At 37.4% G+C, this 27,577-nt stretch overlaps 2 protein-coding genes across 4 annotated transcripts; one reads left to right on the plus strand and one right to left on the minus strand.

Annotated features, from left to right (window-relative positions):
• Nucleotides 1-1,670: 1,670 nt before the first annotated feature.
• Nucleotides 1,671-11,183, plus strand: ube3a (ubiquitin protein ligase E3A). Of its 3 annotated transcripts, none has more exons than XM_043241878.1 (11): nt 1,671-1,827; nt 2,745-2,827; nt 4,316-4,629; nt 5,422-6,668; nt 6,755-6,899; nt 7,137-7,342; nt 8,498-8,662; nt 8,777-8,932; nt 9,029-9,102; nt 9,483-9,626; nt 9,743-11,183. In XM_043241878.1, coding segments are annotated over exons 2-11 (2,574 nt in total). In that variant the 5' UTR covers nt 1,671-1,827; nt 2,745-2,825; the 3' UTR covers nt 9,864-11,183. The 3 variants fall into 3 exon arrangements, with proteins under 3 accessions (XP_043097813.1, XP_043097814.1, XP_043097815.1); XM_043241879.1 differs by having other exon boundaries at nt 4,512-4,629; XM_043241880.1 differs by having other exon boundaries at nt 4,516-4,629.
• A 134-nt stretch (nt 11,184-11,317) lies between these two features.
• Nucleotides 11,318-18,804, minus strand: cnga3a (cyclic nucleotide gated channel subunit alpha 3a). Its single transcript, XM_043241881.1, has 9 exons — nt 18,311-18,804; nt 16,997-17,131; nt 16,520-16,633; nt 16,122-16,298; nt 15,662-15,721; nt 15,119-15,346; nt 14,865-14,966; nt 14,689-14,795; nt 11,318-14,198 (listed from the first exon to the last, which is right to left on the minus strand). The coding sequence occupies exons 2-9, from the start codon at nt 17,092-17,094 to the stop codon at nt 12,793-12,795; spliced, it is 2,292 nt and encodes a 763-aa protein (XP_043097816.1). The 5' UTR covers nt 17,095-17,131; nt 18,311-18,804; the 3' UTR covers nt 11,318-12,792.
• Between the last annotated feature and the right edge of the window lie 8,773 nt (nt 18,805-27,577).

Genomic DNA, 27,577 nt, shown 5'->3' on the forward strand with positions numbered 1-27,577 from the left:
ATCAAGTCTTTTACAGCTGCTGCTGCTGTTGCTGCTTCTAAGAGCTGTAAAAGGCTGTGAGATAGGTTCTTGTGACGTGATAGGCTGCCAATATAAGAACAGACCTCAGTGTCTCGGAAACCAATAAATACAGGTAGCTATTTGCTATTCAGTTTGTGCTTCCATTATTCAAGCTGGGACATTCACTGCTATTTTATTACAGTGCATGCGAAGGCAGTGCTGTATTGATATTTTTCAAACATTCAGGTTAGGCTTTTTTCCCTAAACCCTAAACATATGCATTAAAAAAAAAAAAAAATATATATATATATATATATATATATATATATATATATATATATATATATATATATATATATATATATATTTTTTTTTTTTTTTTTTTATGCATATGTTTATATCCCATGAATACTTATGCAATGGAATCTTTGCAAAGATGTTAAAGATGTTTTTGCCATACAGTTACAGTATATGGAGTGTAGACTGGTGTGAAAAAAAGTAATTTAAAGCAGTTTAATGTAAGGTAGGCACTGTATATGCACTGGACAAACTGTAATAAATGACTATATGAGCTATAAAGTTTTAAAAATCATTACGTTTATTACGTAACGTGCGGAAGCACACACTACAACTATAATGATAACAACACAAACGATCAATATTGCTGAAATCACTTTCACAACATTTTTTTCCCCAAAGATGATAAACAACAAATATTTTGGAAGCCAATCAGGATCCACACTTAAATCATCAGACTACATAACAGCAGTTATTACAGAAATATTTTTCCTCATAGTCATCGTTCACGGTTTGAACGCTTCTTTATACTAACAGAATGCTCAACTTTGATATCGTTGCAGTATTTGCACATTGAACTGTGTCTGGCCTGTTATTTAAGTCCCTCAGTAGGTTTGCATGTTTTTAGTGAAACTGTTGAATGAATGATTCAGGAACTCACTAACAAGCATAACATCATACGGATGTTCAGAGAATATTTTCTCTCAACATTATGTAAACCTTCATTAAGTACAAATAACAGAAAGAAAAACTATGGTTTAACTACAAATAAAACAAACCAAAAATATGATAATCATAGTTCATTCATGGTAACCACAAATTAAGCTTCGTTTTGCTGGACTAACCATTGTTTAAACATATTTGTAGTAAAACAAAAAATAATACAATAAAACACCCAGTTGTGTCTGTCATTTTGACTGGCTGTCAGTGGTTTTATCATTCATCAGCTGAAAATAAAATGACCTGAAAGTGATTCCAACAATATTAAAAATGTATACAATTATACTTGTGATGTGGACGTTGCTCTCATAGAAACAGATTGATTAACAAAACTTGCCCCCTACTGGCGGAACATGTAACCTGCAGGCCCCACAGTGCATGATAAATGATTAATATTTTGGATAAAAAAGATTCAAAACACTGAGATAAGAAAAAAATCCCAGTTATTTTCCTCATTTTCTTCCTTTCGGATTCTATCATCTACTAACGAACATTATTATTACACTTATTTTATTATTTTTGATATGTGTGTATACAAAGCGCTGTTTATCTGAGCTCATACAAACACAACTTTCAAGGTTTCATCGCATCTCAGATTTTGACTGACTGCCAGAAGAACGCTGTGCCGCTGTACCGATGGTCGTCCTCGCGCCGCAGTGCATTGTGGGGTTGCGCTCCGTGTTTGCCTCAGTTGATCAAGATGGCCGCGAATATTTTGTGGAGGGGTTGGAGTTGAATACACGCCGCACTCGGAGCGATTGTAATGTTGAGAGACCCGATTCATTCGTCCGCATCAGAACATCTTCAGAAGTAAGCTGCCAAAGCATTAATCGCGCTTCTCCCGCCCCGATCGCGCGTGATCGAAGCCGTAATAAGCTCTGTTAGGCCAGTTAGCCGCGCTGCTAACAGATCCGGGGAGGGACGGAAAGGGTTTCTGGTAAACAAGTGAAATCAGTGCAGCCCCGGTATCTTAAATACATCCTCGTTTTTGATAATGCAACGACCGCCGTTAAGTAAAATCAGTCCGTGTCTTTGAAACGTCAGACTGTGGCTAGCTGCAGCTAGGCTAACTAGTTACTCAGCTCTTTTCTGCTACTAACGTTACTCTCCGTGACAGTTAGTGCAAGGTTATACGATTTGCTGTTCTCTCTCCGCCTTACGCGCACCGATCATCCACACAATTTATTCCTGACTATTATGTGTGTGTTCGTTCGTTTTAAAATGAACGGTAGGAGATTGGATATGTGTGTGTGCACGACTGAAGTTGTTTGTGCACTGTCATACCCCCTGCCTGCCCCTCTGCGGCCTCAGCTCCTTCTGCTTGGGGTAAACGACTGTTTACCGGTGCACAGGATGTTTCGGTTGCGAAAGCATTCGGGATGTTTTTAGTTCTGTTTAGGTTTATGTTGCTGCTCTTCTAGCGGTCACATGGGCTGTGTGTCAAAAAACCAGTGCGCTGACTACCTATACTGCATTTTTATACATCGTAGGGTTCCATAAAACTGTTTAGGCAGGCAGCTTGCTTGGTTTTAAGACATTCTGCCCCGTGATGCACAGTGTTTCTCAGTCATTTTGAAACAGTTACGATCAGTAGTCATTAGGGATTTTTTTTATTTTTGGAAGAGCTCTGCTTTTTTATCAGTCATTACTAAGTGAACTGTTCCCAGTCAACTGTGTATATTGTACATCAATGTGTGTGTGAGTGACCGTTCTCTGTTCTTCCGCAGGATTGCTACCTGACCACCTTTTGGTCTCTTTGAGTTCAGAGCCGCAGAAGAGTGTGATATTGGAAACTTTAAGCAAGTCTAATGTAAGTTTATTAAATAACTGTCTTCATGGGTGGCTCTACTTGTCTTGACTGATTTTCAAAACTTAAGTGTTCCTGTTGATTTATTTTTTTCTTCAAAGTTTCTCAACAAGCATAGTCAGATTCCGGGTTACCGACTCGGTTTTGCAGTTTTGCATTAAAGGGGTTGTTCACCAAAAATGAACATACTGTCACAATGTACTCACCCTTCACTTGTTCCGGTATGAGATTCTTTGTTCTACTGGTAATTTGAAGAATGCTGGTAGCCAAATGGTTGACAGTAGCCATTGACTTCCGTAGTATTTTTTACCCATAGAAGTCAAATGACTAGCAACCGGTTGTCAACCAAAGAATGAAATTCATGCAGGTTTGGAACAGCTTTAGGGTAAGTAATGATGATAGAATTTTCCGTTTTGGTTAAACGGTCTCTTTAAGAACTAGCAATTATTCTGAAAGTGTGGTCATATGCCATTGCTAGGCTGCATTGTCCATGCAAAATCCATTCATTTCAACAGGAATCCACATGAGGGTGAAAAGGTTTCCCCGCTATCGGTCACTTGAATCTGCCACTTTGCCCAACAGAAAGCTGCTTGGTTTGAAAGTGCACAGTGTTTCTATACTATTCACAAATGTTTAGCCTACATAAGTATGCTGATCTTTTGATAAAGTGACCACATTTTCATCAAAAAGGAATAATTACTAGTTGAAAAAGCATTAACCATAATGGTTAATAAAATCAGGTTTACAGTAAAACACTTGAGCATGAAATCTACATTATTGTGCATTGATATGAATTGCACTGGTGACGCATAACCAGAAGTTTAGCCACCTAGCAAGTCTAATCCAAAAAAAACATAATTACATTATTACAGGTCAAATAATAAGCAGTTTCTGATGAATAATCATGTTAAAGCTGTAACAAATATACAAGCTTCAAATATGATTTGAAACCCCAAGAAAAGCAGACTCCATTTACTACTTATTTTATAAGTGTTATATTCATTAATTATTATTTTTTGCAAACTGAGAGATGAGTAACATGCTTACACAAATGCTGTTAAAAGAGCATCTTGCTGAACCTGAAACATTTCGGGTGCCTTTATATTGGAATGGCATTGCATCAATTATTTTGATGTGATGACACATCTGCGTTAAATGTTTTTTTTTATTGTGACAGATCAGTGCATGGTATTTAAAAAAAAATTACAGGCATGACCTAACAATGAGTAGCTGCATTGTATATATGAATCTTTATTTCAGATTAATAATTCTCTTAAAAAGCGTAAAAGTAATGCTTGCTTTTTCCATCATTTTTGAATGTATTTTCATGTGCACAAGCAAATGTCAACGTGTTTTAATGGCTGTTGGACAATTAAATGGATGGTTTTATTTGAGATTGATTAGCAGAGAAATATTTGCACTTGTTGTGAACTTATTTCGTGATTGAACCGTACTAATCCTCCTGCTGTCCTGTTTGAATGTCTGATACAGGAAGCGAGCGGCTGCAAAGCATTTAATTGAGCGCTACTACCACCAGTTAACAGAGGGCTGTGGAAATGAGGCCTGCACGAATGAGGCTTGTGGCTCTTCTCCGGGTTTCCAGCGCATGGATAACAATGCAGCGGCCATCAAGGCCCTGGAGTTATATAAGAATAATGCCAAACTGTGTGATCCTCATCCCTCTAAGAAAGGAGCCAGTTCAGCCTTCCCGGAGAACAGTGCCAAAGGAGCTCACAACTTCTCTGCTTGCAGCAACGGGAAGATGAACCATAAGGATCTACCGCCCACAAGGGAGGACTTTAGAGGTAAATAGCGTTGTCACGATTGTATTATTACAAATTAGTATTATTTCACAATTTTATTTTTAGGAAATACTCAGGAAAGGAACAAACAACAATTCTATATGTAAATTTAAATGTCCAAATGTGACCCTTGATCACAAAATTAAATTAATAATCAAATTAATAAATAAATAAGCCTTCCATGGCTGTATGGTTTGTTTCTTTGCAATGCATATAAATACTCAAAAATGAAGTTTTGATAGATTTACCATAGGACGTTTACAAAATATATTCATAGAACATGATCTTAACTGAAAAATCAATCATTTTTACCTATTTTACCTTAAAATAAATTTTTACCTATTGCAACAAATGTACTCATGCTACTTTTTTGCAATCCAGGGTCGAAAATTATTTGTTATGAGGAAAAAAACAAATTAGGTAGAGTAGAAATACTAAAACGTTACACTGTACTTTTAAATGCCACAAAGGTGCTACTGAATACATGTTTAAACCTTGAATAACAGGCATTAAGTATTTCTCAATTAGGTAAAGAGCATAACATTTTTAAGTTAAAATTCGGTGTTGAAGAACAAATTAAATTAGAAGCTGTGCTCAGTTTGAACTCTTCTGACTTTTTCTGAAAAGTTGCAAAAAAGAGGCATGCACACTATAAATATGGAAAAAAAAGTTTGACATAAAAAACACAACGTTTGTCACAAAATAATCGTAATAAATCCGATGTCAAACTACTCTGAATCATACTTTGACTTTTCATTCAATTGTTTACATATTCTTTACCATGTTCTTTGGCAGATCTGAATTACTTGACCGAGGAGAAGGTGTATGAAATCCTGAGCCTCTGCAGTGAGACCGAGGACTATTCTCCTCTAATCCGTGTCATCGGTAGGGTTTTCTCAAGCGCGGAGAGTCTGGTTCAGAGTTTCCGCAAAGCAAAACAACACACCAAGGAAGAGCTCAAGTCCCTTCAGGCCAAGGATGAGGACAAAGATGAAGATGAGAAAGAAACCGCCTCCGGTTCGTCCACAGCCATGGAAGTGGAACCGGAAGCCTCGGCGTCAAGCGGAGATGGGCCGTCTCACGGAGAGAACAACGTCCAAAAGCTGGGTCCCGTTGAAGTTTCTGTAGATATTGATGCGGTAAGAAGAGTGTACGACAGACTATTATCGAACGAGAAGATTGAAGCAGCATTCCTCAACGCGTTAGTCTACCTGTCGCCCAACGTAGAGTGTGACCTCACCTATCACAACGTGTACGCCGCCGACCCTAATTACCTGAACGTCTTCATCATCGTCATGGAGAACAGTAACCTCCACAGTCCAGAATACTTAGAAATCGCCTTGCCGCAATTCTGCAAGGCAATGAGCAAGCTACCTCTTCCGGCCCTGGCCAAGCTTGCGCGGTTGTGGTCGCAGTACGGCGTAGACCAGATCCGACGTCTGGTCGAGACGTTCCAGCAGCTTATTACCTACACGGTCATCAGCAACGAGTTCAGCAGCGACAACCTGGTCAACGAGGATGATGGTGTGGTGGCAGCCACCAAGTGCTTGAAAATCGTCTACTATGCAAATGTGCTGGGCGGCGACCTAGACACGGATCACAACGAGGAGGAGGACGACGAGCCCATCCCGGAGTCCAGCGAACTGACCCTGCAGGAGCTGCTCGGCGAGGAACGGCGCAATAAGAAAGGCCCTCGGGTGGATCCGCTGGAGACGGAACTGGGCATTCGTGCCTCGGACTGTCGAAAACCCCTCATCCCTTTCGAGGAGTTCATCAACGAACCGCTCAACGAGGTGCTGGAAATGGACAAAGACTACACCTTCTTCAAGGTGGAGACAGAAAGCAAGTTCTCCTTTATGACCTGCCCGTTCATACTTAACGCTGTGACTAAGAATCTAGGCCTGTACTACGACAACCGGATCCGGATGTACAGCGAGCGCAGGATTACGGCCCTCTACAGTTTAGTGCAGGGACAACAGCTGAACCCTTACCTGCGACTCAAAGTGCGCAGAGACCACATCATAGATGATGCTCTTGTCAGGGTAGGTCTTGCCAAGACGAATGTCGTTTCATAGTGATTGTCTTGTTCATCGTTTGTCATTCGTGATGAATGTGTGATTGATTTTAGTTGGAGATGATTGCCATGGAAAACCCAGCAGACCTGAAGAAACAGCTGTATGTGGAGTTTGAGGGAGAGCAGGGAGTAGATGAAGGAGGAGTATCCAAAGAGTTCTTTCAGCTGGTCGTTGAGGAGATCTTTAATCCAGATATAGGTAATTACCATCAATTATTTCCTACTTGACTCATTTAATGTACTCTGGCTTTTTCTTACTCATCCTAATGTGAAGCTTAATCGTTTTAATTTATATTAATTTATACCAGAGTGGATAATGCACTATATAAGCTAGTAGGATTAATGTTCCTCTCAGAACTTGTTTTATTGATATTGATGATCTTGTGCGAGTTGAGGATGTGTTGTCTTACTCTTTCTCTTTCTGTTTCATCTACAGGGATGTTTACCTATGATGAAAGCACAAAACTTTTCTGGTTCAACCCTTCATCGTTTGAAAATGAAGGCCAGTTCACCTTGATAGGCATCGTCCTGGGCTTAGCGATCTACAATAATTGCATTCTCGATGTGCACTTCCCTATGGTGGTTTACAGAAAACTAATGGGAAAGAAAGGAACGTTTAGAGACCTTGCAGACTCTCATCCGGTAATGCTTGGTTACATTTATTTACGTTAATCAGCCTTCCTAGTCTATCCTTTTTTTGTTTGGAAATACACATATAACAAAAATTTGGTGGTGGTAAGATTTGTTTGTTTGAGAGAAGTCCTTTATTCCTGTGAAGGCAAAGGTGTTTTTCAGACATAGTTTCAGTCTTCGGTGCCACAGCGTTCTAATATGCTCATTTGGTATTTAAGGGTGTATTCACACCTGTCTTGTTTGATTTGATTGAAATGAACTCACGTAGTTGGTGTTGCGTTATGGGAGTTTGGTGTTTTTGCTAGTCAAAATTAGACATGTGAAAGCCTGCAGTCGCTTTCTTATACACGCTGTTTTTTAAGTTTCACTTTCTTTATAACTCAAATTAGTCCACTATAAAAACAAAACTCTCCATGATTACGCTGATTTCGAACTTATTTTTCGACCAGTTTTTTTCCTGCTTGAGAATTTCTGTTCAATGAATGCGTGACCGTAGCACACGTGTATCAATATTGAAAACGGCTGTGAAAAAACTTATTTGTGAAAGTAATTTGTAAATTCTTTGAGGATTCTTTGATAGTTTTTTTGTTAAAATGTTAAAATTCTTACAGCCTACCAAACCTTTGAACAGTAATGTACATGGTCCCCTTGATAAAACAGTTTTAAAGTACACTTCAGAAATAGTGGCATGTACGTTTTATGAACGCAGATAAACCTATTTGTAGGTTAAAAAAAGGTATTATATATTTTTTTATATTAATGTTAAAGGATTTTTGCCTTCAGCGTTTTAACATCATGACAGTGAAATGATGTATTTACAAAAAGCAACATTTCAGCTTTATTGTAAATAGCAGTGCATGTCCTGTTCTCATATATTCTGTAAAGCAACTGTCTGTTTGCACTTGTACGGGATAGAGGCGGATTTAGGGCAGAGATTGTGTCTGGGAGGAGATTTAGGCAGGTACATCAGCACTTTAGGGGCATACCCTGTCATTATGACTTTAGCGTAGTGTCTGCTCATCAGAATATTTGGGGCAAGTTAATTCTTGCTCTTTCACATAGCAATTATGCAGGATTAGCAGAAAGCCTAGTAGTGTCAGTGCAACTCTACATATTCTCTATAATGGTTCTAATTATCTTTTCTTTTTTTTCCTTTTTTTTCAGGTTCTTTATCAGAGTCTGAAGGATCTGCTGGGGTATGAAGGTAATGTGGAAGAAGACATGATGATTACCTTCCAAATCTCACAAACAGACCTGTTTGGAAACCCACTAATGTATGATTTAAAGGAAGGAGGAGATAAAATCCCAGTTACAAATGAGAACAGAAAGGTTAGTCCATTTTAAGTAGAAATGTCAGGAATTAAATTCATTCATTCAACATTTGAAAACAAAAACATGTTCGTATCTGCCAGTATACGCATAACACGAAGTGGCTCTCTGCAGGATTTTGTGGCACTCTATGCAGAGTACATGCTGAACAAAAGTGTGGAGAAACAGTTCAAGGCCTTCAGAAGAGGATTCCACATGGTCACTAATGAATCTCCGCTGAAGTATCTGTTTCGACCGGAGGAAATCGAGCTGCTTATATGTGGTAGCAGGGTGAGTTGGCTATTCATTATTACCTACTCTCAGGTTGCTCTTGCACATGTGGTACAGCCATATATATGAGCCACTAATTGTGTTTTTCTCATGCAGAATCTTGACTTCCTAGCGCTTGAAGAGAGTACAGAATATGATGGTGGATACAACAAAGACTCTCGCATTATTAAGTATGTGAATGCTTATTAAAATATTTACATTATATTCACATTTTTTGTGGATCATTGTTTTCTTTACGACGTAATCGTTACTAGCTGTGAATGGCTGATATTTGACCATCTGACGTGTCTCCAGTTCTAAAACCTAAAATCATGTCAATGGATAATAAATCTCTTAACGGATTGTATTTCTGCTGAGCAATTAAGTTGTCATGGAATAAATAATTTCATTTGTCTTTTAACAATGGGTGTTATATTACTCAGCATCCATCCTGATCTCCAGATATTCACATCAGCATTTACGAACGCGATATCTGTTGGCTAACAATTGTAAATACTACTTCCTATGTGGGATTAAAAGTGTGTATAAAATTATTTTTGCAACTCCTCAGGGATTTCTGGGAGACTGTGCACTCATTTGGGCAGGAGCAGAAGAGGCTGTTTCTCCAGTTCACCACGGGCACAGATAGAGCTCCAGTTGGAGGTTTAGGCAAACTCAAGATGATTATTGCCAAAAATGGCCCTGACTCAGACAGGTAAACTCTAAATACACTGTTGATCAATAATGACTTTAAAAGCTTGTTTAGATCATCAATCAGATTGATTCAGTTTTTAATAATGCACTCTCTTCTCCTCTTCCTCCTATGCTCAGGTTACCCACCTCTCATACTTGCTTCAACGTGCTGCTCCTTCCTGAATACTCCACCAAGGAGAAACTTAGAGAGAGACTCCTTAAAGCCATCACTTACGCCAAAGGCTTCGGCATGCTCTGAGGCACCAGGATCCGCAAAAGAACTCGCTCGTCCTCAGAGCTCTCATTTGTGCGTCAAAGGAGCATTCAGCTACATCGACAACTAAAAGTAAATATCAAGTTTAAATGTAAGGCAACGTGAAATGGGGTAAAATGGGAAAGTTCTGGTGACCGTGTGCCTGTGCCTAAATAGTAGATAAAACCACACTGGACTCTTGGCTCTCTCTCCCTCTTATGTAAGTGTTAAGGTTCCCTTTTTGTATGCACTGAGAAATAGCGTTATTTATTTTAAGGGATGAAATCTCTTGTCATGTCTGCCAGGAAATCCACTCACGTTTTGCTTTCGTAGTCATGAAAAGGAGAGACGGTTAGAAGTTTTCAACACCTGCAGGACTGATCACCATCTAAACTTAACCAGATCAAAGGGAGGAAGTGAAACTTTATTGATGTATTATGGTTGAACTGTGAAAGTGCACTTAACTCAATATTCAGAATGTCTTTTTAGGGTTATTTTTTTTCTGTTTTTGGGTCTGCCCTTTGACATTTTTTGGCTTGTGTTTCATAGGTCTTCCCTAGTCCATTTGCATTTGCAGCAGTGCTTTCAAGGTACAGAGCAGCTCAAGTCTCAATTTCGTGTCCAGGAATCTGTATTTATTGAGGAACTGCATTGTTTGTAATACCGCTTGGCGAGTTGTGCTGCTCTTTTATGGCCAGTGTTCTGCATTTCACTTCAGAGCCGGCTCTTTCTTTCTCGCACAGAATTGATCGGTTTGCTAAAATCAATCCACGCTCATGGTGCACTCCTGACAAAAACGAGTAGTGTTACAAAAGAGAGATCTAACCTTCCCATAAACCTCTCTCAAAGGCTTCCTACTAGTGTTTTGTTTTGTTATCTGTCTTGTTTTAATTCAGGATGGCAGACTTTTAGTCAGTGAATGCTAATTGACAGTGCCCCATGAAGAAACCGTTTTAGTTGCTTCTCTCTTTTTTTTTTTTTTTTTTTTTTTTTTTGTTTGTTGCTCTTCACAGTGTCTGGCCCTATACTGTTGGATGAAAATGAGGGGAAATTGGCACAAATTGTACCACTATCTTGTCGTGCCAAACATTTATGCTGAGAATCACCGCTCCGGTTTGTCCAGGCATAGCTGGAAACCCACTTTAGCGATGCCCTCTACACTTTTTTTTGTTTTTCCTTTTTCCCTCTTGCATATTAAATGTGACTGTGGTTTGTTCCACTGCTGATGGCGCTAACATAAAAGGGGGAAACAGAACTTGATATTGAGAATGACAACATTTGATTGTTTCAAGTTATTCTTAAATAAATTCAAAACTGAAAAACAAACCAAGTGTGGAAATGTGATGATGAGATTGCGTGATTTCAACTTTTGCGTCTTTTGTGGTGTCACGCGATTTTTGGAGTTTACACAAAATATTTCACAAAATTAACACGCATGTCATATTTAATACCATATTGAAGCCTAAATACTTTAGCTCTTTTATAAACATAGTTTAGCTTTTAATAAAAAAAGATTTTAGTCACTTTAGGATTAAGTTGCCTGGTGTCTAGCATCAAACGGGTCAGTTAATAAAAAAAATAATTATATGCAATTATTATTATAGTTGCTGTCAAACGATTAACTGCATTCTATTAATCCAAAATAAGCTTTTGTTTGCATAATGTATGTGTGGTGTGTATTCTGTTCATTTTATTATCTATATATAAAAACACATGCATGTTTATTTAAAAAATATATATATTTTACAAGGAAATAAAAATCTGTTTACAAGTCTATGTTCATATTTATGCATAAATATGCACAGTATACATGCATATATAAACAAACTTTTATTTTGGATGCTTCTAATCGCGATTAATCCTTTGTCAGCACTACATTTGGACATGCACTGTTTCACCTTTTCTATATCAGATTTTCTCTATGAGTACAGTTTGTGGTCCCTAAAATGACATGCACACACAATACATGCCTGGTATTTTGAGAACTTCCAGTCCAGCTTTTGTAGTCCACTGAATAATATTACTTTTAAAAGAAATGCATTGACAAGCAAACAACAGTTGTTAGAACATTTATTAAAGAACACATTTTGGGTACTCTTGGATAATAAATACTAAAATGTTTTGGCTTGTGTTGGGGATGATTTTAGCTTTGTCCATGTTGACTTGTTTTTCAAACATTGCTATTAGCCATATTATGAAATTTATGTAATCGTTAATATTAATATAATTGTTTAATGCGCAGAATCAGAACATCATTGTCAGAGTAATTAAATGCTCATTTAAAATATATTTTTTCATACTTGCACCAAATCAAAAATTAAAGAGTCTGACCTATAAATGTAGACCTCATCCATTACAAAGTGCCTTTTTGGCCACGTTTTTGACAGAAACCACAAAGAAACACTAATGTTACAAAGTAGCCAAAGATATAATGCCAAGCAGTTTTAATGAGTTAATAAATGTAAAGACATTTGTATAGTGTTTATGCATCAGCGCTGATCATGATGTGAAATGCTTCTTGCGCACCCCTGTCAGCATAAATTACATTTTGCATTAAGTTCATACAGAAAAATCTTAAGAAAATATTTTCAATTGTGATAATATTTCAGGGTATTAATATTTTTCCCGTAAATATAAATACGGCCTGAGTGAGCATAATAAACATTGTTTTAAAAATATGCAATCATTTTAAAACCCCAAACTTTCGAACGGTAGTGTATCTCTCTTCCCTGTCTGTCATCTGATCTGTTCTTACTGCACATATTGAATAAATACATCAGCATTACATTTCAACACATATATATATATGGCAATTAGTACAACATTGTCATGTAAAACTTATAAATAAGTATAAACATTTTAAAAGTAATGTACTATGTTAAGAAATATGTCCATGGATAGGAAACCCCATTAACCCCGATGTCTATGCTGTTGCCTATTTGGTCTTCTTCTCTTCTTCTTTTTTGTCCTCAACAACCTCAGATAGATCTTCCACCCGAAGTGTTTTCACTTTGCCCTCCATGTTGGTGATCCTCTGTTTCATCTTGCTCTGGTAGGATGTGTATTCTGCCATAAGCTTGGCGAACTTGCCCATCATGACTTCAAGGTTGCTCTCGAGGCGGTGAATCTTCTCTTCCAGATCTTTGGGATCGGCACCGGCGCCCGCAATCGCCTCGTCAAGAAGGTTGTCCTTTCTTAAGATGGCCTTTCCTTTCTCCTCCAGGGCTTTTTTGGCATCTGGGTATTCGGTAAGCGCTTCCACGAGGTCATCTTTAGACAGCGCGAAGAGGTCCGAATAGCCGACGCTACGAATGTTTGCCGTTCTTCTGTTTCCGGCTTTACTGCCTTTGATTCCGAGGATACTGATCTCTCCGAAGTAAGCGCCGTCACTGAGCACCACAAACTGCGTGATGCCGTCATCGGCCACCACGGCAAGCTTTCCTTCTTTGATAATGTACATTTCTCGACCAATGTCCCCTTTTTTACATATATAATCTCCAGGACTGAACACCTGAGGCTGCAGCTTCAACACCAACTCGATAAGAAGTCCAGCTTCACAATCCTGGAAGATTCGCACCTTCTTCAGTGTATCTAAATGGACATTAATGGCTATTTCAGCTTTGAGTTTGTCTGGAAGGTTCTTCAGGACTTCCTTCTCATCGCAAGTCTTTTTCTCCGTCCAAAGGTAGTCGAACCACTTGATGACCCTGGCCTCCAGGTCTTTGCTGACTTTACGGAACTGCATGTACTGCTTGATGGAGTCAATCTTGGCCTGAAATTCAGCACGAGAAGCGTTCATGTTGGAGATCATGGCACCGACGTTACCGACGATGGTAGCGAAAATCAACACTCCGATGAGAAAGTCCATGACGACAAACAAGTATTCAATGTCTCTAACAGGAGGTGGTGTTTCTCCGATGGTGGTGAGAGTAAGAGTGGACCAGTACAGACAGTAGATGTATTTTCTAGCCAAGCGGCCGTATTCTGGATGGCTGATGTTTGGATATACCCACGTGTCAGTCCCAAAGCCAATCGTTTTGGAAATGGCAAAGAAAATGCAAGCGTTCCAGTGAATAATAATCAGGATGTAAAGTACGAGGTTGCTGATGCGGAAAATGTTCGGGTAGTTTGTTCGGGTTTCCGTGCGGTCGAAGAACTCAAAGAGGCGTGCCATTTTGAAAAGGCGGTTGAAGCGAAGTTCGGGATTGTTGAAGCCCACTTTCAGCATTATTATATCCGTCGGGATCATTGAAAACATGTCATATTTAAACTGTGGGATCGTCCTGTAATGATTCATCAACTTCTTAGAGTCTTTGACAAGGAGACCCTGCTCCAAGAAGCCTGAAAAAAAAAACAATAAAAATTCAACAAATTTACAGATTTTAAAAGAAGTCTCTAATGCTTACCAAGGCTGCATTTATTTAATAATAACATACAGTATAGCAGCAATTATTGCAAAATATTATTACAATTTAAATTATTATCTAGAATATATTTTATAAATAACTTATAATATATATACATATTCTTGTGATGAAAACTTTTTTTTAATGACTGTAGTATTCAGTGTCATAAATCCTTCAAAAAATCATTCAAATGTGTAATTATCAGCTTTGAAAATGGCTGTGCTTCCAAGTATGTGGAAATTTCTTTTTTTTTTTAGGATTCTTTAATAAATAGACATTTCAAGAGCATTTCTTTTAAAAAAAATATTTGAATGGCAGTGTACTAATATTTAATAACAGTTATATCAATACGTTTAACATTTAGTAAATATTACATATAATGTTCATATTAAATATTTTTATTCTTCCTGAAAAAATCACCATACCTGTTCTTGATCTGACAAATGTGTCTGCATAATAGATTACATCTGAGGTATAGTCCATGATGATCCAAAGCATCGTGTAAGAATTCTGAAGCTCGTTGAAACAGGCCCTAAAGAAATATACAGGATGAAGCACACTCCACGTCTGAAGTTATTGATTTGATGAGAGATGAACAGACCTTGTGACCAGCATCATCAGGTTGTAAAACACTGGGGCTGCTATGACTGAAAGCCATCTGTAATACTTGTCTGAGGCTGGGTCCATGATCCACACTTCTTTCCTAAAACACATACTAAATTACCGTCTGGCCACTTTCAAAGATAAACACCTAACAAATCAGAGTTCTTCTGTGAATAATTAATATCACACTGTCTGATTAGTATTAGTACTAAAACTGTGCTATCGTTAAAATTGTATTGGTTTCATACTCACGGCGGAGGAGGAGCATCTTTCTTTTTATCATCTTTCTTATCATCCTTCTTTTCGTCCTTTTTCTCATCTTTTTTCTCATCCTTTTTCTCATCTTTTTTCTCATCCTTTTCATCTTTTTTCTCATCTTTTTTCTCTTCCTTCTCATCTTTTTTCTCTTCCTTCTCATCTTTTTTCTCTTCCTTCTTGTCTTCATCTTTTTTTATTTCTTCCTTTTTGTCCTCCTTTTTGCTGAAGGTAACATTTTGGGTTGTTTTTATTTTGAATTAGCTTGTGAACTAATCTGGTATCTAGGGGTAACTAGTGTGAACTAACAGTAAACTCTCAAGTTAACCTGCAGAGGGCAGCATTAACACTACCAATATTCACTGAACGCTTTTGAGGCAATCTGCTAAACATATTTTGAGAAGAATTATTTGATATAGTATAATCTATTATTAAGGATTCTATAATCTACCACATCCACATATACATTATTTATCTTTCCTTTATACTGCACTAAACAGGGGTTCATATATGGAGGAGCTGTTTCTACATAGTACTTACTCATCTGTGTTATTGCAGTTGTTCATATTGTAAGCTGCCAGAGGCCACTGTTTGGCTTTTCTTAATGAGCAAAAGGCATTATATTTGTTATTATTGCGGAGTACATTTTGAGGGATCTGATTCTAGGACGACAACTATAGATCATCACTACTGCTGATTTATTATCTATATCTATAGTCAACAACGGTGCCCATAGTTTCTACTCTACAAGTTACTGTGGCAATTTTACCTAAAGGAGCATTTCTACATGGAAATCTACATACTGTTTTCGGATTTAGTTTTTATTAAATGAACCCTCAGCTCTTTGGTTTGTTTTATTAACTGCACACAGTACTGTACATTTTGCACGGATGCAGCATGATTCCCTACATGACACATTTTCAAGGTCTCTGCCTTATACCAAAGTCATATCGGTCCGTACAAAAAAGCTGTACAGAAAATCTTTTTTTTTTTGACTTACTTCCTCTTATGAGGCCTGTCAGGAAGGCCAATAGAGGACCGGGCATTACTTCCACGGCTAGATAAGTCTTTAAGGTCAGGTCCGCGGAATCGCTCCAAAAAGGAGTCGGGACGTTCAACCTCTCTGTGAATTCTGTGTGATGCCCAGTTCCTCAGCCTTAGCAGAAACTGGGTGAGCCTGGGAGACCGAGAGATATCAAACAGAAACACTTCCGAGCTCTTTATACAGTATGTAGCTTTCTGTTCAAGCCGTGTCAAATACAGATTTAACAGATACGGTGTGGATCATACTTCTCTGTTTGGTAAAATCAGATGTGCATTTGACTCGGCTTTAGTGGTAATTTAGGGTTCGCGTGGTAAACTACGTTCAAGCTCTGGTTTGGATGGACTCGGCGTTACCTTGCCATGGCCCCAGCACCTGTAAAAGAGCTCCTCCTGGATTCCTGAAACTGGCTGGTTGCAGAAGAAATTATGCCTTGCATGTCAGAGTTTTCCTCACATAGTGAATGCGCCCTGAGAAAAGTGACGGGTTAGTCGTGTTTCAAAAAGATGCCGAAACTGCCAAACACTAGGAATTAAAATGTAAGGTAAAAAGCTAAGCTAAGCTATTGAAGAAAGATGGAGCTGCAAATGTATTTGACGTGACAACAGACCCGCATCCTGAAGCTGACAGCTTCCTGTTTCATTTGCAAAGAGTTTTCCACGTTTCAGAAAAATTACAGTTTGGGAAAATTTGAATTTGTCTGAAAATCTTGTTAACATTTAATTGTTTACTTTTCAGGTGCAAAAATCAAGAGCACTGTAAGTGAAGCTGAAAATGATAAAAAATAAATAAATAAAAACATGACCGCCTTAAGGTCCGCTTGTTATTCTAACCTGCTTGCACCATTCGTCTCGTCCAGTTCATCTTCAGAGGCTCGGTCCGAGAGCCTGGGCCTGGATGGGTAGGATTGCTCTGTACAGATCTTCGCCATTCTCTTTCTTCTCTTTGCCTTTTCTAGGCATTCAGCACTTAATAAGACATGTCAAACAAAACACAAAACCATAACAAAAGGCCATGAATTATTAACATTTAAAGCGTGTATTTGATCCTAGAAATTATGCTCAAAAGTACAACGCAGCGAGGCTTTCAATGGGCTTCCATTATTTCAGATAATAACGATGGAAATATGGAAATGACCCAAGGTTCAGTGGAATTAAAATCTGAAGAGATTACAAGAACCTGCTATTGACTTGATCTCCGCGAGCCCGTTTTTACACCGACAGCACTGCCATCTGAACGCATCGCCTAAAAATACTTGCTGCTTAAACGCTAAACAAGATCAGTGGCCCATCTCGCTGGTAGATCTTGACCCAGATGTACTTTAAAGGAAACTCGAGCTACCATCTCTTAGAAAGTGTGACTGCATATAGCAAGAAATGGCTGGAGGCTAATATTCGGTTGAACTGGGTGGTAAATTGAATTCTAAAAAAAAAAAAAAACTTTATTTGTTTATATGGCAAGAAATGTAATAAAAAGTACAACAGATTTGTTATACGGCGCGTCTTTGACTAAAAGGGTGATGCTGCGCTTTCTCTATCTAATGATGTTTAGTTTTATCGTATTGTTGAGGGGGGATTAGTGTAATTAGACTAACACCACCAACTCTATTTGTGTAATCTATTCCAAATCCTGAACGATGCTATGAGGACACACAGCGACTTCTTGTCTGAAGTCCTGATTTCCTCTGAGGATCTGAAGACCCCGAAGCCCACCCCAAATAACAAATCATCACACACTTATTTTGTGCTAAATCATATAAATGAAGTCAATCACCTGTGCATTTATTTCACTTAGGATTCATATTCGTAAAGGTGTCTAGTTTTTACAGTATATGTATATCGGCTGTGTCATAGTATAGTGTCACTGTCTCATCTACTAGTGAAAATCTGGACTGGTTTATTTTCACTAAACGGTTTAGTTGAAAAGCTGAGCATTGCTGCACGTGCGCCAGAAACGCTCCGAATAGAGGGAATCCTGTTAACTCGTTTGCATTTGTTACTGACCTTCGTTATTATCAATACATTAGCCCATGCAGTATTTCATTGTATGACTTATTTGTCTCGTCTACAATTCAGCCACGGACAACAAATAAGTTAAGTAGCCTATTCGTGTAGCACTATAGTAACCATGTAATATATTAAACTTACCTGCGAAGCAACAATATTTAGTAGTCCAACAGATTTAGAGACCCAGGTTCAAACAGAATCCCTGTTCAAGTTGCTCTTTGGTTCAAGCAATTGGTGATCCTGCTCAGTGTTATGTACAATCCCATCTTTAAAGAACTAAGTCGAGTTTGCATTTTTGGCCATCAGTTTTCACCCACTTTTGCTTCCATCGCCAGTCTTCTCTAGACTGTGATGATGTGTGATTCTTAGATGTCCAATTTTTTTTTAATAGACCGGTAAAATGATGCGTTCAGAAGTCCTCGGCTCCTCAGATGACTGACAGCTCCGAGCTTTCGATGTGGACGTGGGCGGAGCCTAGCGCTCGTCGTCTCATTAATATTCAGTAGCAATGATAAACGCTAATGGCTCTGCCATTTGTACAACCAAACAAAACACAATGTTTATAATCCATCTGTTATTTGTATTACTTATCCTTAAGGCAACATTTGTTTATTTTTATAATGATTTATTCTAAGCTAACTGACACAGTTACGTTCGTTATTAGACCTTTTTCTGAAAATAATGAAAAAATGTGTTACGATTTTTATTTATATCTGTAGAACTGCCTTTTGAGAGCACCTTTTCTATGCTGCTAGGTAGAATTTTTGTCCTGATGAACCAGCACTTTCAGAGATTAGGGATCCGCTGAAAAAAGTGGCAAGCGTTGGTGGCACAATACCGATATCACCATCTCTGGCATCAACACGCTCGTCCCAGCCATGCTAATGAGACCTGAGAAATCCTTAAGGCAATCTGCGGAGCTGCATCGTTAATCCTAGATTAGGCCTGAGCACCTATCTGAGCCACCTAATACTCTTTCTTGGCCTCAACCCTTGAAATACTATGTGTGCACCAGTTATACTGGGCTGACCTCACATAGCATACACAGCGTACATGGTTTTGTGTTTTTTTTTTTTTTTTAACTGGCCTGGGACCGAAAAGTACCGGGATCAAAGGCAGCATGAAAACTCAGACATGATCTCAAGGGAGCTCTGTGCCTTTGGGTGTGTGTGTGAGATGAGACAGAAGAGTAAACCAGAAACCAATATATCAAAAATACAAACAAGTAATATAAATTACAGAAGCATTTGCAGGCGTAACTTTCAATGCCATGTCACCTGCCAAAAGCATATTATTAAGTTCCCCTAATAAGGATTAAGCCGCCCTTTAACATCTGCCATCTGTCACAGATCTCCATGAGATCTGTACCTAAGTGAATACAAAATCTGAATTCTAGCTAAGGGTTTATCTTGCCATTTTTTATGAAAAATAACCTGTTAATAAATTAATAAGTTAATACATTTCAATAGCTCAATAAACTGTAATTGTATCACAGTATTATCCTTTTATTATTACATAAATATATTATTTTGCCCCATTTGTACTAACTGGATTAAAGACAGCACTGAATATGTTTACATATGTGTATGTGAAATATTAATTTGATATATTTGGCATCAGAAGCAGCATTTTAGATCATAACTTTAAAACGAATACTAGTCATGAATATCAGTTGTGGAAATCTTGGAAGACGCATTTTGAACCCTAAATCACTGTGTTAATAATTTATTTGCATCATAATATACAAACAGAAACGCTTCTTTCAGTATACTGTACAGTATAGTATAATATCTAACACTGCCCTTCATTCAGAAACCAATACATTTTCAGCATAATGTTTCTCTGACATTACACCAGTCTGTTTACTGCAGTGCAGGCCTTGTGCACAGTCCTTTTTTTTCTTTCATCTCAGGAGAAGTTAAGTGTCTTCGGCTCAGCTGCTGCAAAGCTCTTCATGTCATCAGGACACTGAGTGGCAGAGGCAAACCGTCTCTGCTGCAGCCTTTAGGGAAATGCCATGATGAAACACCCTGCAATACAAACCAACAAAAATAAATCAATTGCATTGATACAGTTTCTCTATAGTCACACAACTTTGACTAATGATATCATTATAGATTATGGGCTATTTGCTTATCACACAGGTTTCATAATTAACTGGTTGATTGTCTAGGTTTGCACAATACCTCTAAACAGACCATACTGGAGTCGTTTCTGGTGCTGCTTAATGCAGCCTCTATTGACACTCACCTATTCCTATACTTTTTTTATGTGGGTAATATATTGAGTATATTGGGCAATGTGTAACTGATCTAAAATGCACCTTTTGTCTATTGTATTCCAGACAACTGTTGAAATATGCACTCAATAAAAATATACTTAATGATCACTATATTATGTAATTGAAAATTAAAGGGATAATTCAACCAAAAAACTGGAAAATCCTCACCCTTGTGTCGTGTGTTGTTCCAAAACTGTATGCATTTATTTCTTCTGATTCCTCTTTTTGAGGAATATTGGTAACTACGTTGGTTTCCACTGACTTCCACTCTGTGAGAAATAATGCAATGAAAGTCAGTGGGAACCAAAACTGAACATACTGAACAGAATTATGTTTTGTATGTATGTGTGCTGGTTTTTGTTTTTTTATGGGGACACAAATTTGTTGAATGACATGGGTATGATGGAGGTATTACAATTTAAAAGTGGTTTATGAGGACACTGCCAATGTCCCCACAATTCCAAAGGCTTAATTTGATTTTTTTTTTTTTTTTTTTTTAAATGTATAAAGTTTCTTGTAAAGGGTAGGTTTAGTACTTATAAACCACAAATGCCAACATGTTTGTGTTTGCGTGTGTTTAAAGTATGCACTAATAAAACAACATGAGAGTAAGTAAATAACAGAATTTTTAGTTTTGGGTGGACTATTGCTTTAAGGTAATAATTGTGACTTTATTTAATAATGATGATAATAAAACTACCGCAGAGCCTCACGAGTGTTTGTTTGGAATCATGTACAGAAACGTTCAGCTCAGTTAAAAGCCTCTTAGCTAACACAGCCAGAAGGTAAAGGTAATCACTGTCTCTAAACACAGCTTGCTTCTCGGCCTGCCTATCTTTGTCTCTCTCTCTCTCTCTCTCTCTCTCTCTCTCTCTCCCTCGCCCACTCACTCATCATAGTTGCAAGGTGTCACCTTTGCTGTAATATTTTTGCCAGCGTGCTCCATGCATACATGCAACCAGTAAACTCAATCAGACAGTGTTGTATAACCAGCTTCACTCAAAATCATTACAAATGACAGCGATACACCCACAAACCTGCTGCAATCAACAGATTCAAAACCCTATGTGAACTAAACCTGTGCAAAAAAAAAAAACCCTACACATCACACAAAGAAAAAACTACTTGATCTCATGGATGTGCGTATGAATAATACACCAAATAAAAACGAAAACTCGTGCTATAGACACACATAAATGGCATGTTTATGCTACACGATGGGTATGTTTGTTTTAGATGGGTAGATGTGTATCATACGCGAAAACCTTAGTATCATGTGCAAGTCCATTGTGTATCAATAATCCTATTTATATGCATATCCATGAGATCAAGTCGTTTTTTCTTTGTGTGATGTGTAGGGTTTTTAAAAACCTTTTGCAATCAATTTTTTCCCCCTATATAATCACTTCAGCTGTCAGTCTAACTTGAGATCAGCAAGAGGTCACCGACCAGATATATTTATTTAATGTGCGCTCTTTTGTTTCCTCATTTCTCTCAGGAAGAATAAATGATAGGGGAAAAAACCATTAAACAGCTGCACTGTGGAGCTGTTTACAATGCCACTGTGCATTTTCGGTATACTGCAAAACACTGCATTAATTACAAACACAGTGTGGCACAAACACGGCATAAATTAGAAAGAGTGTGCTGTAAACACAGTTAATTAGAGACACTAGTAATCAGATACTGTAGTATTGCTGGCGGAGAAGACATGCAGAGTTGAACCAAATGAATGAAACAAAACTACTAACATAAACACAGCAAAAGCGAGGGGTGGGAGCAAGGCATGAAGCATTGTAAGAGATGTTTGTTTAATGCAACTAATATTTAATGTTAGCATCTCCCTTTTAAATGTGCACCTTCTCTGATTGTCTCTGTTAATGACTCAGTGTTGCTAGTCTTTTGAAGAGAACAGCTTTGACCCGGAGCATTAAACGTTGTTATCCTGTTCTGCTCTACATATCCTAGAATCAGATCGTCCATCAGCCCGTTCTTGTCAAGTGATTCTCTCAATACACAGTTCACAACTTTTATTTTTATTATAAAATTTAAATCAAAATGTTTTTGTTGTTGTCCCCATGTGGGAATTCTGGAATTGCTTGTTGTTCGTTTATTTTTAAGTGATATATAATTAAAATAATTCATTAATATGGTCCTGCAAAGGTTCATACTTTTCCAAAGTGAGTATTTTATTTCAGATTTATCAAAAATAGAATATTGGCTTTTTTTGTTTGTTTGTTTGTTTGTCTATTCTTACATCACTGAATATTAACCAGCTATTAGCTAATACAATCTAATAATAGACCTGAAGTGCGTCCAATATATTACTGTTCATTCACAATTTACATTCAGAACAATAATCCGAAAGTAAAGTATGACTACAGTCTATCACATCTGGCATATTTATACACAAACCCCAAAATTTATACACTTGTATATAAATTCTGATAGAATATCCATAATGGAAGTCCATAATCCATAATAATGCTTCCTTTGGTGAGCTCTAACCCTGTTGTCCTTTCAACTCAAAATCCACCAAAATATTTGTTTTGCATTGTTTTGGATTGTTTTTGCTTATAAACAGTACTTTATCTGAGCATATTTATCTGAGGAGACAGCTTTCTTATTGGAGAAAGCAATGTTTTGGTAGCCAGATACAATGGTTTGATAGATTTGTTTATTATGCATGGCTTTTCACTTTACAAGACATGAATTGATAACCTGGTTTGCGTTGAGTGCTTGTGGAATGTTGCAATAGATTACGTTTTACATTACATTTATTTAGCAGACGCTTTTATCCAAAACGACTTACAAATGAGGCTTACGGCTTACGACTTACAATCAAAATGTTTAAGTTATATAAGAAAGAAAAAGAAAACATATAGAATAGAAAATGAATAGAGCACATAGAGACATTTTTTATTTCTCTTAATTGTATTACATTTCAGTTGTCTGGACTGTCATTCTGATGGCACCCATTCACTGCTGATGAAAAAGTGATACATTTTTCCAAATCTGCTCTGATGAGGAAACAAACTCATCTGCTAATGGCCAGCGGGTGAGTACATTTTCAGCAAGTTTTCATTTTGGGTAAACTATTCCTTTGAATTTTTAACGAAATTATTAATGTGGTTTTGGTGTTTCCATGCAAACCTCCGTTGGACAGCTTTCCCTGATTTGACGGTCTTGCTGATTACAGCGTCAGCATTCTTAGTGTGGTGAGAGGTTGCTGTGGCAACCATAAGGCTCGTGCGCTCACCTGCTTCAACCTTCCCACGGCAGCAAAAATGAACAGGAATTCATTTCAGCTAGGCTGATTAGAAAGTTCCAGGTAAGTCTTTGAAAATATATTGAATTTCACATTATAAAATGAACATTTAGATTATAATGAAGTTTAGGAGACCTTAGCATGAAAGGTTTGTAACTACCATGCTGTGTGTGCTTGCTTAAGAAATATATTATTAAAATATCACTTTACATTGACATCATGTCAAGTGAAGAATTAGGGGGTCTGTTTTAGACTTTGCTCTCAAACTACATAATTGTATTTTCAAATGCCAAAGGAGTTGGGTCATTCAAAAAACCATTAACCATAAATATATATATATATATATATATATATATATATATATGTATAAATCAGATGTTTTTGAGTCTAACAAGAACCCCAGACCCCAGTAAAAGTGAAATGATGAAGGAATTAATAAAATCACGCCAATCACTCCGCATTTCAATTTCAAGTGGACAGTAATTGCCGTGAAGTGTTGTGTGTGTGTGTGTGTGTGTGTGTAACCCTAATCCTAGCCTCTCTCTTCTTCTTGTGTCCTGATTACTCCTGCGGTGATTGTGTTTTGAACAATCTCTCAGAGCAGCGCTGAAGTGGTGGACAGAGCATGAGCAATGTCAGATCCCTTAATATCCGCACGGCACCAAGTCTTTTCATTGTCACAGCAATCTTAAAAATAATAACCCTTATTTACAACACAAAATGGGGAAACTAGGCACTTCAGGAATAAAGGTGACTTCACGTTTCTGGTGACGTCACAGCTCAATATATGTTAAATAGTTCGAAGCTACGTTTCTTGCAAACACACAGCTTTCAATTCATGTTACTTGATGGACTGACATTACGTGGTAGATTACTATGATGTTTATATCAGCTGTTTGGTCTCCCCTTCTGACGGCACCCATTCACTGCAGATGTAATGTGCATGTGATGTAAGGCTTAATTAATCCAAATGTCATGTACATCTTGGATGGTCCAAAGGTGATCTTAAAAAGCTGTTCCCTATAGTACGAAATCCCAAAGACAACGGTAAGCCCTGTCGGTTTAAAAATAATTCAAATGTATTCAAATTAATTATTCATGAGGGTAAAATAAAAACCAGAACATTGATGTTATTATGTAACACGAGAACATATTGTACTTTTTAAATGTTTTATCTTATTTTATTCAAGGTTAGCATTCACAAAAACATGCAGAAATGTAGCTGGCCTTTATGATTGTTAAGTTGCCATGGCAGCCACACAAAAGCATGGAGCGCTGCACCCTATTGCCCACTTCAGAGCAGCATACACCATCCTATTGTACCACACACTCATTTTCTACGCCACTTGTTCTCGGTGGTCTTCAAGGCTGCACTACACACACACAACAGCCAAATGTTTCCAATGGCTCTGCATTTTAATGAGTCACACATAATGTAATGCAGTATGTTCTTTCCTACAGAGATTCAAAGCAATAAGGTTTATTTAGAGCAGTGCATCATTTGCATAATTACACATTAGTATAATACATTTTAGCAGTATTTGTGAAAAGAAAACCCCTGCAAGCATGGATCCTTGTATCACTGCTAAGGGCATGATCCTCAAACACATTACGGTTCACGTTTTATACTTTTAACTATATCAGTTACATCTGTTTTAAGCCTTTTAAGTCTCTTTATGCATGTTTGCTCTAATCTTACAAATATTTATTATTCATGCGCGAAGGTCCAATGTTTATTGAACGTCTATTCATTCAATTACCGTAGCACTTCTTCAGAAGAACTAGTTGTGAAAAAATGACACTACTGCCATCTACAGGATACTCTGCAAAATAATAATAAGGGCATGGAAGAAATTATGACACAGTATACAGTGTAATTTATTTATTTATTTATTTGAAAACATTACATCACATCCACATTAGCACTCTTTATAAATTTAATTTAAAGCGTGGCTATAAAAATGTTCTATATAAAACTTATATGCAACAATTCAATAATCCAACGTCACATCTGTCATAATCTTTTTCATTAATAGTGAGCTATTCATAGTATTTTTTTTTTTGTACAAAATGTGTTAACAAACTAGCTACACTCTAAGTAAAAGATACAAAGAGGTCTTTTTTTTTGGTGTGTGTGGGGGGGTGGGGGGTTATTTAAATTCTAATTACATTTTGTTCAGACTAAATGTTATAGCCATATACATTTAAACATAAATGTATGTATTGTGAAAGCATGCAACTGATTTAGCAATGCCATTTAAAATTACTACAGTAGGTGGAGCAAGAGACTAAATAGGTTGTAAAGGCCATGTTGACTTCAGTTTAGATTCTCTGTACATTTCTCGCCACCTGTTATTCAGAAAAGGTTTGGTGTGGTCAGACATCCATCTGGGATCAACAAAAAGCCCTGCCAGCTACCAAGAAACATCAGGTTTATTACAACAGTGTGTGTGTGTGTGTGTGTGTGTGTGTGTGTGTGTGTGTGTGTGTGTGTGTGTGTGTGTGTTTAAAAGTAACATTTAAATGCAGACATTTATTAACATGCAGTCTCATTAGGGGCAAGCTGTACGTTTTCAGAAGTAGTGTCAAAAGAAAGAAACAGCTTTGTTTAGCTAGCTAGCCCATACAAAGTGCAGTTTTAGACTTTCCTCACTGTATGGAGACAAACAAAACATTGATCCGTGTAAGCAGTGAGCCATTGATGTTGGCATCATTTTCAGACATGCCCTCATGTCTGCATGTGAATGTGGATGAATGATGACAAGTTGAGCTCATTTTAATTAAATAACTGTTATTTGCAGGTGCATTTAAATATCTAACTATACAAATATTTGCAGAATTTATTACTGAAGAAGACAGCGGGACAGTGTTTATTCTAAAGGAAGATAGCGAGCAGAAACAGCTGCCACTTCATAATGCTGCCATTTTATGTAATCCATGTAAATCCCGTCCATTAATATCTGAATGTTGATGTCCTCTCTCTTCAAACCAATTGTAATAACTTAGCGATTTTTTAAATAAATTACTAAAATAAAATAAATAAACTGATGCTGGTAATGATGCTCCCCAACTCTTCATGTTTATAAATTAAACGGATTAAACCGATAGAACGGTGGAACAAATAAACAATAACAATATTAACCTATTAAATTGACAAAAATCCTCATTAATGCTCTATAATGGGTGACCTGAGAAAGCCCAGACGCTCTCCATCGTGTCAGAGCACGTGTGCGCGCTGAGCTTTATAAGAGCACATGTACGCTCATGCTGGAGGGAACAAACCATTCTAGTTCACAACATGGGTGAAAGCGGTCTACGTGTGTGCATGTATTTACAGGTCTTCCAGTGACATGGCTGATCCTTGTTAGCATTATTTAAAAAAGCTGTGATAGGAAGATAACAATTTATTGTAGTATGTTGATATGTATTAAGCTACGCGTTACTGAGTATTACTTGCAATGCAAAAGAAAGAACTTTCTATCAGTTATGCTGAACAAACTTTTAATAATTCGTGTATTTTAATTCCTAATTATACGTTTAATTCAGTTAAATCCGTGTCTGTTGGTGTTCAGGTAAAGTTATTTATATTTAAAACTTTAAAGAAATCATGTTTTTTTAAAATAAAGATATACTGTTAAAATATGCTTGAAAATCTTTTTTTTTTAAAGAATGGTTTTATGTAGCCTATATTCGCATGTGTAAATTGTATAAATGTATATATATTTTCGAATGCATGAAAATAGTAGGCATCCAAAGAAAGCATGTTGTTTTTATTTAAAAGCAAATGATTACACCACGTTACAGCGAATAAGAGGCGTACCGTGTACGTGTGTCCTCATAGGTCAGGAATCCCCCCCCG

This window comes from Puntigrus tetrazona, chromosome 6 (genome assembly GCF_018831695.1).
Source record: "Puntigrus tetrazona isolate hp1 chromosome 6, ASM1883169v1, whole genome shotgun sequence".
NCBI lineage: Eukaryota > Metazoa > Chordata > Actinopteri > Cypriniformes > Cyprinidae > Puntigrus > Puntigrus tetrazona.

What these genes read in the sequence shown, in the direction of transcription:
- ube3a (XM_043241878.1), top strand. An exon ending in GATCTTTAATCCAGATATAG is followed by an intron (nt 6,900 to 7,136) that starts GTAATTACCATC and finishes TTTCATCTACAG; the next exon opens with GGATGTTTACCTATGATGAA. An exon ending in TGCTTATATGTGGTAGCAGG is followed by an intron (nt 8,933 to 9,028) that starts GTGAGTTGGCTA and finishes TTTCTCATGCAG; the next exon opens with AATCTTGACTTCCTAGCGCT.
- cnga3a (XM_043241881.1), bottom strand. Translation starts at nt 17,094, where the DNA reads ATGGCGAAGATCTGTACAGAGCAATCCTACCCATCCAGGCCCAGGCTC. An exon ending in AACTGCAATAACACAGATGA is followed by an intron (nt 15,347 to 15,661) that starts GTAAGTACTATG and finishes TGTTACCTTCAG; the next exon opens with CAAAAAGGAGGACAAAAAGG. An exon ending in AAAGATGCTCCTCCTCCGCC is followed by an intron (nt 14,967 to 15,118) that starts GTGAGTATGAAA and finishes TATGTGTTTTAG; the next exon opens with GAAAGAAGTGTGGATCATGG.